The sequence below is a fragment of the Sesamum indicum genome, linkage group LG3 (genome assembly GCF_026168435.1).
Source record: "Sesamum indicum cultivar Baizhima isolate 11 linkage group LG3, ASM2616843v1, whole genome shotgun sequence".
NCBI classification, from domain to species: domain Eukaryota; kingdom Viridiplantae; phylum Streptophyta; class Magnoliopsida; order Lamiales; family Pedaliaceae; genus Sesamum; species Sesamum indicum.
In genome coordinates, this window is record NC_142659.1 from 26343548 (window position 1) to 26361619 (window position 18072).

The window sequence follows — 18072 nt, forward strand, 5'->3', positions numbered from 1 at the left end:
ACTAGCTAATTGGGCTAGTTATTATATAATCGTAAAAAACTAAGAGTATTAGTAATTTTTCAAACAAATAGGGAGTATTTATAATTAAGATTAATTACACTTAAATCCCATTTGAAAATATGAAATTACACTTCCCACCAAAAATTAAAAATTACACTTATACACTTTTTGAAAATTCTCCATTTACATCTGACCTGTTTAATTAGATTTGGAAGAAAAATGCTGACGTCAACAAAAATTATATAAACTTTAATTTTGTGTCTCATTCAATATTTATACTTATATTTTTATATTTATAAGGAGACAAATGTAATAAATATATAGAGTGAGATGCAATTTTTCTATTTATGAATATTAAATAAAAAGTGAAATTTAAAATATATATAATTTTTTGTTAATACTGATATTTTTTTGTTCAAACAATAATTAAAAGGGGTTATGTGCAAAAGACCAATTTTCGAAAAGATGGTAAATATAAACTTAAATTTTTTTCAAGAAAAATATAATTTTATATTTTTAGAGCGGTTTAATTTAATTGGGAATTTTTTTTTTCAGAGGACTTAATTGGGAATTTAGAACTCGGGTTGTAAGTATTTTCCGTACGTCAATCGTTCTGTCTGTACCAGGTCGTCGCCACCTCTCCGCCGCAGTTCCGCCGCCACGCCGGTGAGTCATACCCACGCCGCGGAACAGCCAGAATTGCAAGTCAGATTCATTCTATTCTATATCATCGATTTTGCTGATGATCATAGTACTTGGATCAAGAGGCGTACTGTTTCATTTTTCAGGAAGTCCCTTTCACGTTGTATTGAAGATTGCTCACCAGGTTGCGTGTGGATGAACTTATCACCGAAACGCTGTCGAAATTAACGTTGTTAGAGTCTGAATTTTGTCTTTTATTTTATTTTTTATATAGTTTTGGAAGAGCTGAAATGGGAATGCCGGCAAAATGGGCTTCCGGGAGGAATGGGGACTTGGGTGGGTGGAAATGGGCTATCGCAGTTTCCCTGGGAATAATGCTGCTTCACAGCTTGTCCATTTTGCTTTTCACTAGGGGTTTCCTTCTCACCCGCTCTGAGCTTTCCCAATATAGTCAATGCAACGATGTTGCGGACTCTCCCTGCTTCCCTCCTCCTCCTGATCAAAATGCCAACGGAAGTTGTTGGACCAAACCGGCTGTTGATCGTCTTGTTATCATTGTTCTAGATGCTCTAAGGTTGGCCAGTTTTTGCATTTAGTCTCTGGCAATATTTTACCTTTTAGTTGGTCTGTTTGTGGTTATGTCTATATTGAGTGTTTATAATTTATTCTTTTTGTAGGTTTGATTTTGTTGCTCCAAGTGCATTTTTTGCAGGCAAGTAACTTTGATTCGTTGAATTAGTTTTCTTTTCATTTGATGCTCTACATTAATATGCATTTTTACTTGCATATGTAGCTTTTGAGTAGTCTTGTCCAACTGCTTCATCTTCTATTTTCAGTTCTCTTAAATATATCTGTTATTTCTTCTAGAGAAGAAACCATGGATGGATAAGTTACAAGCAATACACAAATTCGCTAGTCAGAATCAATCTACAGCTGGAATTTTCAAAGCTATAGCGGATCCCCCTACCACCAGTTTGCAGCGTCTAAAGGTGAATATTTTGTTACTCTTTCCATAAGCAGTAAGTGGACTTGCATATTTTTCTACAGGCGTTCCAGGGCATCTTCTTTGAATGCTTCACTTGATGAGGCTACTTCAACCTTTCATGTACTTTATCAGGTTATTGAAATTTCAGCGTCCTCTTTTCCAGTAGGTATAGTAGTTGCTCATAAATATTGAACTTTTCCATATAAAATCAATGAAAATCTACTTAGACACCATAGAATAGAGGAGCATTAGTCAAACTTTGATCTCCTAGACTTTGAAGAGACCATCTCTGTCATAAGATGTGGAACAAAATAAACTTATATTGCATTTTTCCATGTCTCTTGTCTGGATTAGAGTGAGGAAAGTCATATTGGAATTGGGTGCTCAAACTTGCTCTTTGAGCTTGATCAAATAATTGCTCATGTTCAAAAACTACTTGCAAAAGTTAAAATGGCTTGAGTGTGATTCACTATTGCAGCGGAAAAGAATACAGACAAAGAAACTGTTGCTAATGTCGGTTGAATATCCTTAGTAAGATTTTGGTGTTTAGGCCCTAGCATCTCATGTTTTTGTTATATTGAGTTCAATACTTCCTGAGAACTAGTGTGAGTCTTCATAGGTTATGTTTGTATGTGAAGTAATAAGGATATATTAGGAGGTGTCAGTATATGAAGAAAGTAATTCTGCGTATTTCCAGAATTGTAAACTGAAGAGCAACTGCTCAATGCTTTTTGCGAATGCTGACCAAAGGCTAGGATCAAACTATTGACTCCTCGTTGCTTGGTTAACAAGACTTAATTTGAATACAGGCCTTAGCATTTAGTGTCTGTGCATCTTCAATCCATTCGGAATCTCATAGGTTGCATAAATATGCTAAGGAATAAGAATATATCAGAACATCTAAGTATATAAAGAAAGTAATCTCGCTTATAGTTATAGGATCTTCATGAGTTATATTAGTTCAGTGTAACAGACAAAGGCACCATTGCTAATCTTTGTAGGCTATTTCTGTATGCTAATAAGATTACATTAGGAAGTTTCAGTATATGAAGAAAGTAATTCCGTGTATTTGTTAAAATAGATTGCATCCAGAATTGCTAATTGAACAAGGATTGCTCAATACTTTGAAATCTAGTGAAAAGCTAGGGTCCAATATGGAGCACTAGTTGTTCATCTAGTGATTCTCATGGAGTAACTTCCTCTCTAGGCCCTAGCATTTCGTGTGTCTATATGCCCTCCTTACCTTTGTGTCTTTCCATGGGTTTTGGTCTGACATTGGAGTAGGATCTATAAGGTTAATCAACTAGTTTAGGTGGTATTCGTTAAAATAAAACATGGAGTTTGTACCAAAGGTTGTCGGTTGACACAGTTCCATGTATCCATGCCAATTAAATATAGGTAGATTACATCCACACCCCTAAGGTTTGTCCTAATTACAAATAAATCTTTGTTAGACCAGAAATTACAATTACCTCCCTTGAGGTTCGCTCCATCTTACTTATATCTTATTCCTAATAGGGTTCTGGTAGAATTTGTGTGTAAATTACCCTTCCAAGCAAAGGGAATTGATTTTACTTTCATGTGACCATTTTTACTGGAGAAAATACCCTTTTGACCTAAATATAATACTTTACAAAATGTAGGTAGTTACATGTTATATTTTAATCTACTTTACAAGCTAAACTTCTTTAGCTGTTTGGCATTTTTCTATATATTTAGATGCTAATTTTAAGCATTCCTTACAATTCGTTACATGTCTTCTCTATGAAGCACTTTGTATTCTAATGAAAATGGAACTCCTAATCCATTTGAATTTAATCAAAATCAAAATTCCAAGTTATGCAACTTCAATTCATTTGAACTGAAGAGCATGGACCACTTAATCATTGCAAAGCAAGCTATGTCTTCTTTGACCTTAAGCACATGTCTTAACATTCAAGGGCTGAACTTCGATTTGGCAAGTGACAATGCAAAATGCCCTTCCACTTGGTCCTCCAACCTCCAATTCTCAATGTATAAGAGCATCCACCCTTAGACTCACACATTCTATCACTTGAGAAATTTTACCGTCTAATCTATGAGAGAAATATGGGGAAGACGAGTAAAGACTAGCTGTATTTCTCTTGCTCCCTTTTGCTTCCTCCCCAATTCTCCATTGTCTTCCTCCACACCCAATTCATCCTCCGTTATGGTAACTTGTCCACCGACACTAAATAATTTCTCCTGAAGTAGGACTCATCCATATTTGGCTACGGCCTGGGACGCATCTGAGGCAAAGAACTAGTAAAACCATTGCGGATGTCAGTGGCTTACAGTGGGGTAGAGGCACAACCATCAGTGGTGATGAAAGCGATAATGGCGGCTTAGACTGAGCCGATATCAACAACACTGCAGATGGTTTGAGTTTATTCTGATGTTTGTTGAAATTAGATCCAACTAAAAGCTCCAAACGAGTGAAAAACCGCCGGGACAATGTTAGGATGGACATAGCCTCTTCTGTCCAACAGTCCTTCACGAGATTTGGAGCCAGAATTGGAGTGCTTTTGTCCAGTGAAATAAACCGAGAGGAGAATGATTGAGATAGTGGCAAAAATTCCATCTGGTATTAACACATTTGTTGAGCCTTTTAATCATTTCCTTAAAGTTTATTTATGTCTTTTTCTTTTTTCTTTTTTTTCAGTTGGAAAAAGTGAGGATATTTCCTTACTATTCCAACTGACCCTGTAATGCATTACAAATCTCAAGGTAATTTTAATTGTTTCAATCTAATTGTTAGTTATTTGTAATTAGGGAAAACCTCATGTAGTCTACATGTAATTTACCCTTAATGTATATAGCCCACCAAATTCTGTTTTTCCTAGTCATAAAAATTTATTCTCTTATTTTTCTTGACACATGAATAAAACATCAAGAAGATTGATACATGGGCGGCTTGGTTGAGCAAACTAATAACTAATCTCTGAGAACTCCTCTTATAGACCTTAGCTGGCACGTGTTGCTCTGATAAAGATTTATAATGTGCTGGACTATTATATTTGGGCCTCTTTCAGTTGTGTGTTGGCATATATGGGTACTTGTTGACCTGCCTCTAGTGGAGGGTGATATTTTGGAAGATGAAATTGTACTGCATGCTTGGGAGGTATAATTATACCATCTGGATTCTAATTGCTAACTGTCGACTGAGTTGGAGAAGATGATTAATGAAATGGGTGACAGTGAGAGAGGATTGCTGTGTGTTACGCACGATAAGATTGCCTTTGCCCTTGTGCAAGATGTAGTTGCCTGCCTAAACTGTTTTTTTTTTTTCGGAGACGTGTTGGCTTATGATATTGGATTGATTTGTAACTTCTTTGCAATCAATATGAAATTTTAAAGCTGCAGAATGCTCAGAAAAACCCAGCCAAAGAATCATTGACAACAAAAGTAACCACAAAATCTCCAATGTATTACTGAGTTTCCTTGAATATACAGTACAGGAGCTTCATTCTTGGTCATGGAAGCACTAGCGGTGTGAATGTCATACATTGAAGTAGATTGGTTGTTTGCTTTCTTCACTCCATGTGACTCTCTTCAGTCAAACAAAGCTGTAATAGTGTCTTTACTGTCTCATGTTCCATTGGAAACTGAATCCCTTCATTACTTGTTTGCAAGCTTGCTGCTTATCTTAAGACTTATAATGTTTGTCCCATGTGGTTATTATACAACAGTTCACGAATCATAAGTTTGTGTCGAGGACTGCATATATAGATTGGAAACCTCCTGATTTGATACATTAAGCAAAAGTATTGATATCCAGTTTTCCTCAATTAACTTTAGATGCATGTTTGTGCCATAAATTAATAAAACTCTCTTGCAGGGTCTGACTACTGGTGGGCTTCCCACGTTCATTGATGTAGGAAACAGCTTTGGTGCTCCAGCAATTGTTGAAGATAACTTGATACATCAGGTCTGCTCCTATTTCTTATTAATACTTAGTTAATGTGTTTAAAGTTTCCGGTGTTTAGTTTTCTTCTTCTTGTTGCTGTTGGTTCTTGATACATTATAACTCATAATCTTGCTTATAGTTGGTTCAAAATGGAAAGCGGGTGGTGATGATGGGGGATGACACATGGTTGCAATTGTTTCCACATCATTTCGTCAGATCTTATCCCTTCCCGTCTTTCAATGTCAAAGACCTTGATACGGTATGCCTTTCTTTTCAAATATGTTCTTTATAATTGTTATCACGATGAGATATACCTGTCTATAAAGTTGGTCTTTTATCTGAAATTCCTAATGTTTTCACATATTTTTTTTTGTTTTCCTTGGATCTTGAATTCTCCATGAAATTTTCTTGTCCAGGTAGACAACGGATGCATCATGAACTTATTCCCCACTCTGTATGAAGAAGATTGGGATGTGCTAATAGCACATTTTCTGGGTGTTGTAAGCCTTATCTTATTATTATTCTTGTCATCATCATCATAATCATTACTATTGTTGTTATTTTTACTTTTCTCTGTTTCCTTGTTTTATTGTCTCCCGTGAGATTGATTGCACTTACCTTTCTTCAGCCGTGCTGAGAAATAGTGGATGTTTTCGCTTGTCTGCTTTTTGGGAAAATATGAACATCCAACTGTTTGAAAATATTCAACTGAGTTTGGAAAAATCAGAGACCAGTTGTAGGGAATGAGCCATATCTGCTACCTATGGTGGCAAAAAACTCGATTAATATTGAAATAAATATGAAAATACTTATTTTTTTAATTATAATTTTATATATCTCTTAAATGAATATTGGCATCAAAGGAAACCTTCCAGGAAAGCTACAGTAGCCTGAATAGTCATCAACATCAGATTACAGCACTGGGTTTTCATATAGCAAAGGATGAATATTGTTAGCATATCATCCTTTTCTTTTCTTGTTTGCTACAAGTTGAAATGTGCACCCAATGTTCAGTCCTCACTCTTGGCGGTTTTCTAAGGAATTGTGGGGCTGCATATTTTGGACTGCTTATGTGAAAAGAAACAACACTGAGCCATATTCAGCGCTTGAACATAATGTAGCAGTTAAGCCAGGAATTTTTATCGGCAGCAATAATATAGTGATGTCCCTAAAAATTCTGATATCCTTGCAAGAAGTCACATAGGACCATTTCTTCCACCATATCATGTCTTCAAATCAAATCTTCCAGCTTGTCATACTAATTTTAGTTGACATGTGAAATCCCTTTTCGGTTAAGAGTTGCAAGCTTAAGAAACAGTTGCTCAAAGTCACATTTTTATGCTTAATGTTGATTCCATATAACCCCTCTAAATAATATTCAACTGTTAACTTGTAGAAATATCTTGTATTTCTTCAATCTCAGTCGTCACTCCGAGTTTCTGATGACATCAAGATCACTATTGTGCATATCAGTAATAGAAATGTTTCTGCTTCTCTAGTCAACATTTTTCTGGATGTACTGATTTTGATCAAATTCATGATTTGAAACACGTCTAAGTCCCACCATCCATTTTTGGACTTTGCAATGGAGAAATCGATATTAGTATTTGCTTGCTGAATTCCAGTGGCCAAAACACATGCTAAACATTCTTCTAGTGTCGGTGCTGTTAAAAGCATAGTTGATGAGGACATCCTTTTGCTATTTAGACCATGTACTTTTACTTCATGAAGCAGAAAACATGTTTGTGATTTGGATAAATATATTGCCGTTCTATTTCCAATTGAACTATTGGGACGCAGGGATGTGTTCCTTTTAACTCACCTCAACAGCTTCCACCGGTCATAGAAGTTTGCCCAACCAAATATAGGAGAGAGTCAGAAACCTTCAAGGGTACCAAAAGTAGAAGTGGGTACTGCATCTGCAAATTGGAAGGGTAAACTAGTAAAGATATTCAAAGATAAGCAAAGCAGTCCTAGAGACATTTGCTCTCAAAGTCAAAGCTCCAGTTATCATCTGTTCCAGAACATTTAGGGCCGTATGTACATGAAAAATGGCTCCTGATCTTTATAAATGGTTTCGTTTGAGAAAAAAATGAGCTAAACTTCCAATGCCAAACTTGTAAAATTTGATTTGAGTGGAGGACATTCAGTTTTTACTGTATGTTAAAAATCAAGCCAGTAGCAGTAACAGAATTTTGTAGAATTCAGGGGCTTAGTTAATTGGTATGAATTTGCTCCTGATATCATTGGGTGCTTACTTCTGAGGCACTTCAACTGTTGGAGACCATGTTCAACTGAATTCCATTTATGGCACTTATATTTTCTTCTTTCTCAATTAGGTGGATTGATTAGGTTTTAGGATGTGCCACCTTTTGTTGTCTCTATTCACTTTTTCCGACCGACATTATTTCCAGACCTTGTTTGGCATGCATATATATATATGTATGTATATGTATTATACCAAAGCATTTTTATGTAATAACTTGTAATCTCAGCATTTGATTGCATATGTTGCAACAGGAAAATTTTTGTTTTTTATTTTGTATATATGACACAGGATCATGCTGGCCATATATTTGGTGTCGACTCTACCCCAATGATACAAAAATTGGAGCAGTACAATGAAATTATAGAGGTACTTAATCTTCTGCCAATACAGAGTAGCAACTAGATCCGTGGGAGAAATGCCAATAACAGCTTCCCCTTTTCTGATTTTACTCTATCATTTTGGATAAGGCATGCTCCTTATGTATTCTGAATTTTTGTGTAAAACAGTCCTTGTATGCAAAATTCTTTCTTCTTTTATTATAATGACATGTCACTTTTCTAATACTCCAGAAAGTTGTCTCAGTGCTTGAGAGCCAAAGTGGACCTGGGGGTTTACATGAAAATACAATGCTTCTTGTTATGGGAGATCATGGGCAAACCATCAATGGGGATCATGGGGGAGGTGCTGCGGAGGAGGTACCGCCTCTCTTTAGTTCTTCCAGGAATATATTATAGCTGTAACAACTTTTACCAACAAGCATGTTATGTAGGTGGAAACAGCAATTTTTGCATTGAGTTTAAAGAAGCCTCCGCTCCCACCACCTGCTGCAGCTGATAGCTCGTCTTGCAAGTTGGATATGGTATGCCCACTGATCATATCACAACACTGATAGAATGCATGTAATCAGCTTATGAAAAAAAAATTTGGGTGTCGGGAATAGTTTGAAGTACCAAAAAAGCTACATAAGACCAAAAAGGAGAAAAATACTACGTTCCCGTAGATCATTGTTCTACACAACCCTCCACTTAACTCCATGTCCCTGTGGTTTTTCTCTTTGAACGAGATAAAGGTGGCCTTTTGATTCTTTGCTCTCTTAAAGGAGGAAACACTTGCCCAGTTTCAGAAAATAAGAAAAGAACTTTCATCTCCAATATTATTCTTGACCAACCAGTCGAACAGAAAAGAAGAGGATGTATGAACGTTATCTCACCTCACTGATATTTTATGAGTTTCAACACAATATGTTAGCCACTGTCTACACTTTTTTAGGGTTTTTCTGTTTCTACAAAAATATAGTGCATAAAAAGTTGGTCTTTCGTTCACATGCTTTTCTCTAATTAAGTCGGTCCAAACATCCTAGTCAAATATCATGATAGATGTCAATACGTCCATTGGTCATTCTTTTCTTCAAACTCTTACAATAAGATGTTTTGGATGCACAATATGTTTTTGCCTTTGTTCTATATTGATTACCAATGTTTGTGAACATCTTATCATCAAGTATATGGCATCCTTCTTATCTATATGATCTGTTGTTATGCACAGCATGGGAGGAGGATTTGCATTAACTCTATTCCACAGGTCTGTTAATTTGACTCACCACTGGATGCTCTAGATTTTCTAAACATGAGATTTTCTGGAAATCCACTCAATCCAGCCTATCTTCGCAGCTTGATTTCGCTGCCACTGTGTCCGCCCTGCTTGGTCTTCCCTTTCCCTTTGGGAGGTACATAGTACAAGAACCCTTTGAAGGCTTTTTCTTTATCTTATTCTTCTTCCCTGATATTTTCCCCCATTTTCTTTTTAAAAGAATGACATGCTTGTGTAGCCTTTTGAGGAAAACATATCATCTTTCACTTTCAGGAACCATCCGAACTGCTTTGTCGAGAAATGAAATTGTTAGAGTATATATTTTGCTTTAATTATAATAAGAAACAAAAAATATACGAGAAGATAGATTTTTCTTTCATATAAACATCTTTAGCTAAATGTTTGTCGAAGGAAACTTGTTTATTTTAGATCAAAGGTTCAACTTCTGAAGGTCCAAGACTCCAAGCCATATTGCGCTTTTGAGCATCATGGTCAGAAACAGATCACTTAAGCCATATTATGTGAACTTGTGCAAAAGCACCATGGGATTTGTAGGAAAAGGGATTCTGACCTCGGAGACAACATCCCATTCATGAAAGTAATAAGCTAAATGAGGATGGTCTTATAATCTACTTAAATATGAGAATAGGGAAGGAGAAACCGGTACTCATTTCCATAAAATAATATATCTAGATATTCGTGGAGATGAAACATGTTTTTGTTATCTCGATACCAGTACTCATTTCAATAAAAGAATATATATTAATAAGCATTTTATCATGCCCTATGGTCCGAACACGTACCCAGAGTGTCAAACTAATGTAGTTATTGGTATTTGACTAACTTTTAGGTATTTTAGTCAAGAATTACTGTAACACTAAAGTGCTTAGCTTTCATTTATTGCTGTTGGAGTTGGCTACCTATCAGCTGTAAAAATTACACTGTAAAGGAGCTTCTCTTTGGCTACCAGTTGAGTAAAATATATATGCCAACAGTTGAACCACGGAATAGAAGAATAGGGATGCATGATGTAAGGTTGATCCTGGGATAAAATTGAAAATTAAGTTATGCAAGACAATTGTGTTTAGAACACTAAGTCCAGTATGTGGGTGGTTCAAGAACTGGAACAAATTTTCAGATTCTGATATGCTACTGCCAGAACTGGGGGTAACAAATTACAACAACATAACTTGGATGGTGGATTATATAAAAAAGAACCGTCCATGTCAGTTTCAATTGGAAAAACTGTTGGTCTAAAATTATTTTTCAAGCAAAACATGGTTGGAAGTCGGTATTGGAAAAACTATTGATCTAAAAGTACTTTGAAGCCAAACATGGTTGGAAGGTGGTGTCTAGAATCTCATTTGGCAGTCTTTGTTGTTTCCCCTTTGATGGAAAAGGGAGTGTAAAAGAAGAAAATATTTCTTGAGTCTTTAAAGATCAAAGATTTCGACTTCTCAGGTCATATCAATCCCTTTTGGGTCAAATTTGCCTACTTAGTTCATACAGTCTGTATAATTGATAATAAACTAGGCATTGCACACTAGTTATTGTCCCTTCTAAATCCACTTCCACTCTCAAATATAAGCACATAACTCAGAGATTTGATAAATGCTGCTCTACTTGTGCATATTCTGAGCCTAACATCCAAGTCATACCATCTTCTCCCATTCCCAATGTGGTGTTCCCTTCTGCTCTGCATCCAGTTGATGGAAACAGGAGAAGGAAAGATTATTTTTGAGATTGGAGAAAGTGACATCTTTTTGTTCATGTACTTCTTCCTTTCCATCTCCTACCTATATGTTGTTGATAGTTATCATGGAGATCCTACAGTTTCTCACCAACATTTATTTTTAAAATGTTAATCTAATACAATAGCCTAACATAAAAAGAAAAGAAAAAAAAAAGACAATTGCTTATTGCATGAGTTTATGCTCATGATGAGCATTGAGGATGGCTTGTGATTAATGCCAATAATGCAAGACAACTGGACTATGATGAGGCATTTCACAAATCTGTAATGATCAATTGAGTTTGCCGCACTTGGTTTCTGTGGTGTTCATTGCTTGATGCTTCTCGACTACTCTGATCTAAGAAAATTCTTGGCTATCCGTTCTGTAAATTGGGCTTCACATTTTTTTCCTCCGTGCAAAGATCCTTCATGGGAAAAAACTGCATGCCACTGGCTCTCTAGAGCACTGTTGTGCTTTGTATTTTTTTTATTTTGTCTTTTGGGTGAAGAAATTCTAATGATGCTCATCTATTTTCAGTATTGGGCGTGTTAATTCTCAACTCTTTTCCTTAGCTGGTGGAACATTGAATCAGGAAAAGTCAACCACTGGTGATGATAGCAGTCCATTGGAAGTTGAAAATTGGATGCAATACTATGTCAATGTCCTCTGTATTAATTCTTGGCAGGTACATCTTTTCTTGTTTCCTTATATTTTTACCTCTTTTTGGTATAAAGGCCTGGCATTTTCTGATTAAGATAATATCTTTTTTTTTTTCTTCCATAACAAGAGAATAGCACCATGTTCTCCTCTAGCTTATGCGCACCACATAATGAAGTTTCTGCTTCCCGCGGTACTTGTTGATTCTGTTCTCCAATAAAATGATAAATCATCATGGTGCCTATGCAGTAAGAATAAAAATGTTCTCCTTATTAAGAGTTTGATAATGTTGCATACAGCTTTTCATTCTTTGTGTTTTAGTTGTCTCATTAGGACATTGTTTTATTTGAAAAAGAAGAACCTGCAAAATCAAATTGAATTGGGTACGGAGTTGGTCCACACAGACTTAAAGTAATTAGGTTTTATAACAACCCAAAATTAACATTTGAAATTTCACCAAGTGAAGCATAGTTGTCATTCAATTACTGTAAGGACTGGTAAAATATGTTTCATTTAAGCATAGAAGTATCTGACAGTAATTAAGTTGCTATGAGCTAAGTGATTATTATATCACATCAAGAAGAATTTGTTAACAAGAATTGCCATTTTTTGCCCACAAAAAGCATGCGCCTCTTTGTGCAGTCCTATGGCACATCAATGCTAGTTAGCACAATTGGACTCATAGTTGGTAACGGTATTCAGAAAGGAGTTCAGGTCTTGCTACCATCCATTCATTAAAAAAGTACATGCACTTAGCTTAAGGAAAAGAATTCAGCTAGGATGAGAGTGCCTGTTGAAGACATCACCTAAATAAATAAAATTTGTGTCCACTCTACAACTCAAGCTTTTAGATGAGGTGGTAGTTAATAGTGCATTAACAATTTCAATTCATTTCTGTCAAAAAAGTTATTATACCTGTCTCATGCTGTTCTAATATGATATGTACTAGCTCTTAGACACATAGTCTTGAATGCAACATTATCACCGTATCAGGAACAGATCCCCTCTATATTGAAGAACAATTTTGAGCATGTTTTCATTTATCACCAAAGATTGACTTCAGATCTGTCGTTGATACGGTGATATGTTCCATTCATCTCTAAGTGCATTGAGTTAATTTGATTATGATGATTCTTGTATCCTTAGTGCTTGTCATATAATTTAGTTCATGTATTACAATAGTATTTAGTGATACGAGTAGCATTTCATAGGGGAAATTATTTAAAAAATGCAGGAAAAAAAAATTAAGAAAATGGGGTTTTTTGAAAATATTTAGAAAAGTAAGTGGCACCACAGTGCCACAATTTATATTTTTAAAAAAAAAACATTTGTATGACTGACCGCGGTGACAAAGTTTCTTTAAAAAAAAAATATATACATATATTTAATTTGTGAATTGCAATTCACATTGTGAATTCCAATTACAATTAATATTTGTGAAATAGGCCCAATTCACAAATTTATTATTTTTTTTAATAAATTAATTATATTTAATTAATTTTTAAAATTATATTAATTTTTAAAATACAATGAAACATAGAAATTTAATAGTGTATATTTTTCTATACAATTCTAAAAAAATACAATGAACCATACTGATAAGTTTTGCGACAGTGTTGGAATCCTTCGATCGAAACTCGAGGTCAGAATTCAAAATTTAGAAAAAAATACAAGTAATTCTTGTGATACTATAAATTATCTTATATAAAAAATTAGCAATTTAATTTTATTTTTTTTTTAAAATATAATAATAAATAAAGTAATTTATTTTATATTTAAAAAATAATATATTTTAAATATAAAATAAATTGTTTTATGAATTGTTGTATTCTAAAAAATAAAAAAAATAATAAATTGCTCATTTTTTTTATAAGATAATAATTTATACATTTATAGTATCACAAGAATTACTTGCATTTTTTTCTAAATTTTGAATTCTGGCCTCGAGTTTCAATCGAAGGATTCCAACATTGTCGCAAACTTATCAGTATGGTTCATTGTATTTTTTTTAGAATTGTATAGAAAAATACATTTGTATGTTTCATTGTATTTTAAAAATTAATGTAATTTTAAAAATAATTAAATATAATTAATTTATTAAAAAATAAAAAATATATATATAATTTGTGAATTGGGCCAAATTGGCCCAATTCACAAATATTAATTGTAATTGGAATTCACAATGTGAATTGCAATTCACGAATTAAATATTTTTTTTTTATAAATAAAAGCAGCCACCGTGGTCAGTTCACCGCGGTGGCATATAAATTTTTTTTTTAAAAAAATATAAATTGTGGCACTGCGGTGCCACTTACTTTTCTAAACATTTTCAGAAAACCCCATTTTCTTAATTTTTTTTTCCCTGCATTTTTTAAATAATTTCCCCCATTTCATACTCACTAGCCCTATGTAATTAGCCATCTCAACTTGTGAATTTGGAGGCAGAAGTGACGATGAGAAAACTATTAATTTGGTTTAGAGGCAAAACTGGGTTACAAATGAATATAATTGTAGAAGGTGATGTGGTGGCAATCCCACCTGGTATAGTATCTAGTTTCCATTAAGTTTTCCTTATCATCTTCGACCTGCTTTTGGGATCATTTATTCTCTTTGTTTTGCTATTGTTTGATGAGTAAACATGTGATCTTTTAGTTTGTCTTCCCATCTATTTTATATTTCGCCCCCTTTGAGCAAATTTCGCAGTTACTTGTGTGATCGGAATAACATAGTCAAGTAAGCACGATTTTTCCATTTTCATTTCCAAGAAAGGTTCTGGTACTTTCTGAGCTTTTCATATCCTTGGGAAATGGACTTTGGAGGCTCTTTGTACGGGGATGTGATTGTGACATTTTTGTTTGAGTAGTAGTACATTTACAATTCTCCTTCAAGAAGTAGATTCAGAATTAAGATATCTTGTAACTGGAGTTGTGAGCTGGTTCTATGGTTTTGGAGATAAACTTCAGCCACTATGAAGATCTGAAGTTCTTGCACCTTTTTCTATAACTCAGGATTTACTTATGCAGGTGAAGAAATACATTGATGTCTATTCATCTTTGTCATTAATTGGATTTTCAGAGAAAGACTTGCTGCACGTATCAAAGCTGTATGCTGAAGCACAGGAGCTTTGGTCAAGCACTTCAAAGAATTTTTCACTGGACAAAAGTCACAAGGCGTTTGCACCCTTACCTGTCGTCAAACAGCAACTTGATGCGTACTCTAAATTTTTGGGAAGTGTTGCTGCTCTAGCGCGATCCAACTGGACTGAGTTTAATTTGAAGCTGATGGGTTTAGGCTTCTTCATTATGTTAAGTTCACTCTATCTGCATCTATTTCTTATCAGGAGGTTGGACAAGCAATGTGGACTTCAATCTTGTTTGTCTCGCTATTCTAGGGAATTCTTTGGGGTTACTTTTGCTTGTATTCTGGTTCTGATACGTGCCTGCAGTTTCCTTTCTAACAGTTTTATTTGTAAGTCCTCCATCTGATTCTGATACTGTCTTTCATGGCTTAACGAACACATCTTTAATCCTTTTTTTTCATTTATTTGGTGTTTGTCCTCATGCATATTACTATGGGATGCAGTAGAAGAAGGGCGAGTGGCTAGTTTTCTTTTGGCAACAATTGCAATATATCAACTACGTTGTGCAATAGCAAAGAAGATAATGTTACTCGAAGTAGGTTTCTGTTATGAGTACTTTGACATTTGCGATTTCTATCGCTCATGAATATATTGAATTTCCGATGTGTTCGTTGTGGATGCTGATAGAAACTAGCAGCAGCAATTAGCTATTTGCTAAAATTTTTGTTGGAACCTGCAGGCGCTTGGGCTTTGTCTTTTGGTTCCTATGCTCAGAATCAGTATTGAACTTGGGCAATTGAAGCAGGCTGTGAATTCATTATTCTTGAAAGTTGATCCTTCAAGGACACTGGGCATTGACAATGACTCTCAGCTCTGGATGTATGTTGCTGAAGTCCTGCCTATATCAGCTCTTATTATGGTTGCATGTCTGCTGTACAAGAGCACTGCTTCTTGTTCCTCTCAGGGAATTTTGAAGTATGTGGTTGCAGTAACTTTATGTAATTATATGCTCATACCTTTACATTGGGCCTCAGATAGTAGCCTGTTTAGTCTGCCCCCGTTTCTTGAGGGGATAAAAGGAAACATAATTCCTCGAGTAACCTATGCTGCTGGACTTCTACAACTGTCGTTATTGGCAATAAGTCAACTGGTTGTTAGGGAGAGAGCTCAGAATTTGGAAGAATGTACGGTTGCTAAAGTGTTGGCCTTGTTATCTGCCTGGAGTTCAACGATCATTATTCTGTCTGGAAAACAAGGTCCCTTGGTTGCATTAGCATCATCAATTGGAGGTGCTTGCTCTGCCTTGTAATTTTTTCTTGTTATTGCAAATAAAATTGAGCCAACCTTGATCCTTAGCTTTTCTTTACATTTCCTTCATTGATTTCTTATGTTTTTCCGTATTTGATGGGTTTTCGCTCTATAATTTCTTCTTGAAAAATAACGACCGGCAATTTTAGGTCTCTGTTGTTTCAGTTACCAATATGTTTGTCTTTGATTGTTTCTCTGTAGGTTGGTGCTTAACTAGGTTAATGGCCTTGGAACAGGATACTCGCAGTGAGTCTTCTAGATCTTCACTCTCTTATGTACTTCCTGTGACCCAATGGAGCCTTCTGGCTGTCTGCATGTTCTTCAGTACAGGTCATTGGTAAGATGCTTTGCACCATTTTCAAGGTCTGAGCACATTGTTTAAGTCATAGATCTTCTTTGTGATCGTTGATTTGTTCTTGGAGGCTCTAGTAGCTGTAGCTATCTTGTAAATTCAGGAAATGACTAAGCTAGTACTGTTGGTTTATGAGCTATCACTGGTTTTTTGCTTTTTTTCCTGTTTTCCTCTTTTTCTATGATGATGCTTTCAATTACCAGTTACTTTATGCAGGTGTGCTTTTGATGGCCTCAGATATGCAGCCGCATTTATTGGGTGAGAACATCCTATTTCACTTTATTTGTGGTTTGAGGGCCTAATGGCCCTTGCTTCGCCTTTCTCTTTCAAGGCCAAAGAAACATGACATTGCATATCAGCTTACTATTCTTATCCATCTCAGATTTGATGAATTCAACCTTTTTCGTCAAGCAATCCTTCTGGCAATCGACACATTTGGTTTCTCTCACATTCTTCCTATATTCGGACTTCCCCTCCTCGTTGCATTCTGTTATCCGCAAAGACAGAACAAACAAGTATTTTCAATGAGATTATGTCAAGTACGTTTCTTTCCAACAACTCTCACTTCTAACTTCTCTACTGCGTCCTGAGCCGTAAATTACAGATCTCCTATTGTCTTTCAGGTGTATCTGATTTATGGATTCATCACAGCCGTACCAGTCACATTCACAATGTTATGCGTCACAATTCACAGGCGGCATTTGATGGTATCCTCCTAAGCGTTTTACTTGCATTTGAATCAATACATTCATATACCGTTTGGCTACTAAAATACAATATTCCTCCATAATATTCAATGCAGGTCTGGGGATTATTTGCCCCAAAGTTCGTCTTTGACATCGTGGGTCTTCTTCTAGGCGACTTGTTAATATTTTTGTCAGCACTCTATTACAACGCGTGAATAGATGCTGCAGAAATCTGGCTCGTTCATTTGCCTCCTTCCTCCGCCTTACAATTTTTTGTTCTTAGATGAATGCTTAGATATAGAACTTGCCCACAATTTTGGGATATCTGGATCAGTTTATATCCACTCCCACTGCGCCGGGATGATACACGATGATGTTATTTTTTCATTTTATGACATCATCATTCACACGTCCAATGGCTGGTAGACTCGCCTAGGCAGCTCAAATGAGTAGCATAAAATTTCTCTTATTCAGTACATGTCTCGTTTCGAAGGCATTGAATCATGTCCAAATTTTGGCAATTGGAATAGTTAATCAAGTAGAGTTCTTGATCTTTTGAGTATTTGTAATATATTTGATGTGGTAAAAGTTTGTGTTGGAGGTTTTATCTGGTAAAAAGCTGGAAAACTTAGGTGTGTGTTGCTCTTAGAGTGTTCCTAATGAATTTGATGCCAATGTAGTTATGACTGGAAATTAAGAATACCTCTTTATTGTTGAAAAATTACAAGTACCCCTCTCCTCAAATGAAAAATAATTATGAAGTTTCTAGACGGTGAAGTTGACATTATTATTTTATCTTTGTTGGATTTTTTTTAAAAAAAAAATTAGAATAAATATAAAAAAAAT

General features: G+C 35.3%; 1 protein-coding gene across 4 annotated transcripts; it reads left to right on the plus strand.

The window, feature by feature from the left end:
- The first annotated feature begins 552 nt into the window (after window positions 1-552).
- Window positions 553-17779, plus strand: LOC105158836 (Alkaline-phosphatase-like family protein). 4 transcript variants are annotated; one of them, XM_011075723.3, is made up of 22 exons: window positions 553-705; window positions 789-826; window positions 917-1216; window positions 1320-1354; window positions 1510-1631; window positions 5484-5573; window positions 5692-5811; window positions 5969-6052; window positions 8110-8187; window positions 8391-8516; window positions 8591-8680; window positions 9367-9402; window positions 9492-9547; window positions 11682-11829; window positions 14825-15269; window positions 15384-15475; window positions 15620-16169; window positions 16390-16525; window positions 16757-16798; window positions 16923-17079; window positions 17164-17247; window positions 17343-17779. In XM_011075723.3, the coding sequence occupies exons 3-22, from the start codon at window positions 933-935 to the stop codon at window positions 17439-17441; spliced, it is 2874 nt and encodes a 957-aa protein (XP_011074025.1). In that variant the 5' UTR covers window positions 553-705; window positions 789-826; window positions 917-932; the 3' UTR covers window positions 17442-17779. The 4 variants fall into 4 exon arrangements, 3 of the variants coding, with proteins under 3 accessions (XP_011074025.1, XP_088734808.1, XP_011074026.1); XM_011075724.3 differs by having other exon boundaries at window positions 564-666; XM_088878682.1 differs by having other exon boundaries at window positions 556-826.
- The last annotated feature ends 293 nt before the right edge of the window (window positions 17780-18072 follow it).

What these genes read in the sequence shown, in the direction of transcription:
- LOC105158836 (XM_011075723.3), top strand. Translation starts at nt 933, where the DNA reads ATGGGAATGCCGGCAAAATGGGCTTCCGGGAGGAATGGGGACTTGGGT. An exon ending in ATTGTTCTAGATGCTCTAAG is followed by an intron (nt 1,217 to 1,319) that starts GTTGGCCAGTTT and finishes TTCTTTTTGTAG; the next exon opens with GTTTGATTTTGTTGCTCCAA. An exon ending in GGGGAGGTGCTGCGGAGGAG is followed by an intron (nt 8,517 to 8,590) that starts GTACCGCCTCTC and finishes CATGTTATGTAG; the next exon opens with GTGGAAACAGCAATTTTTGC.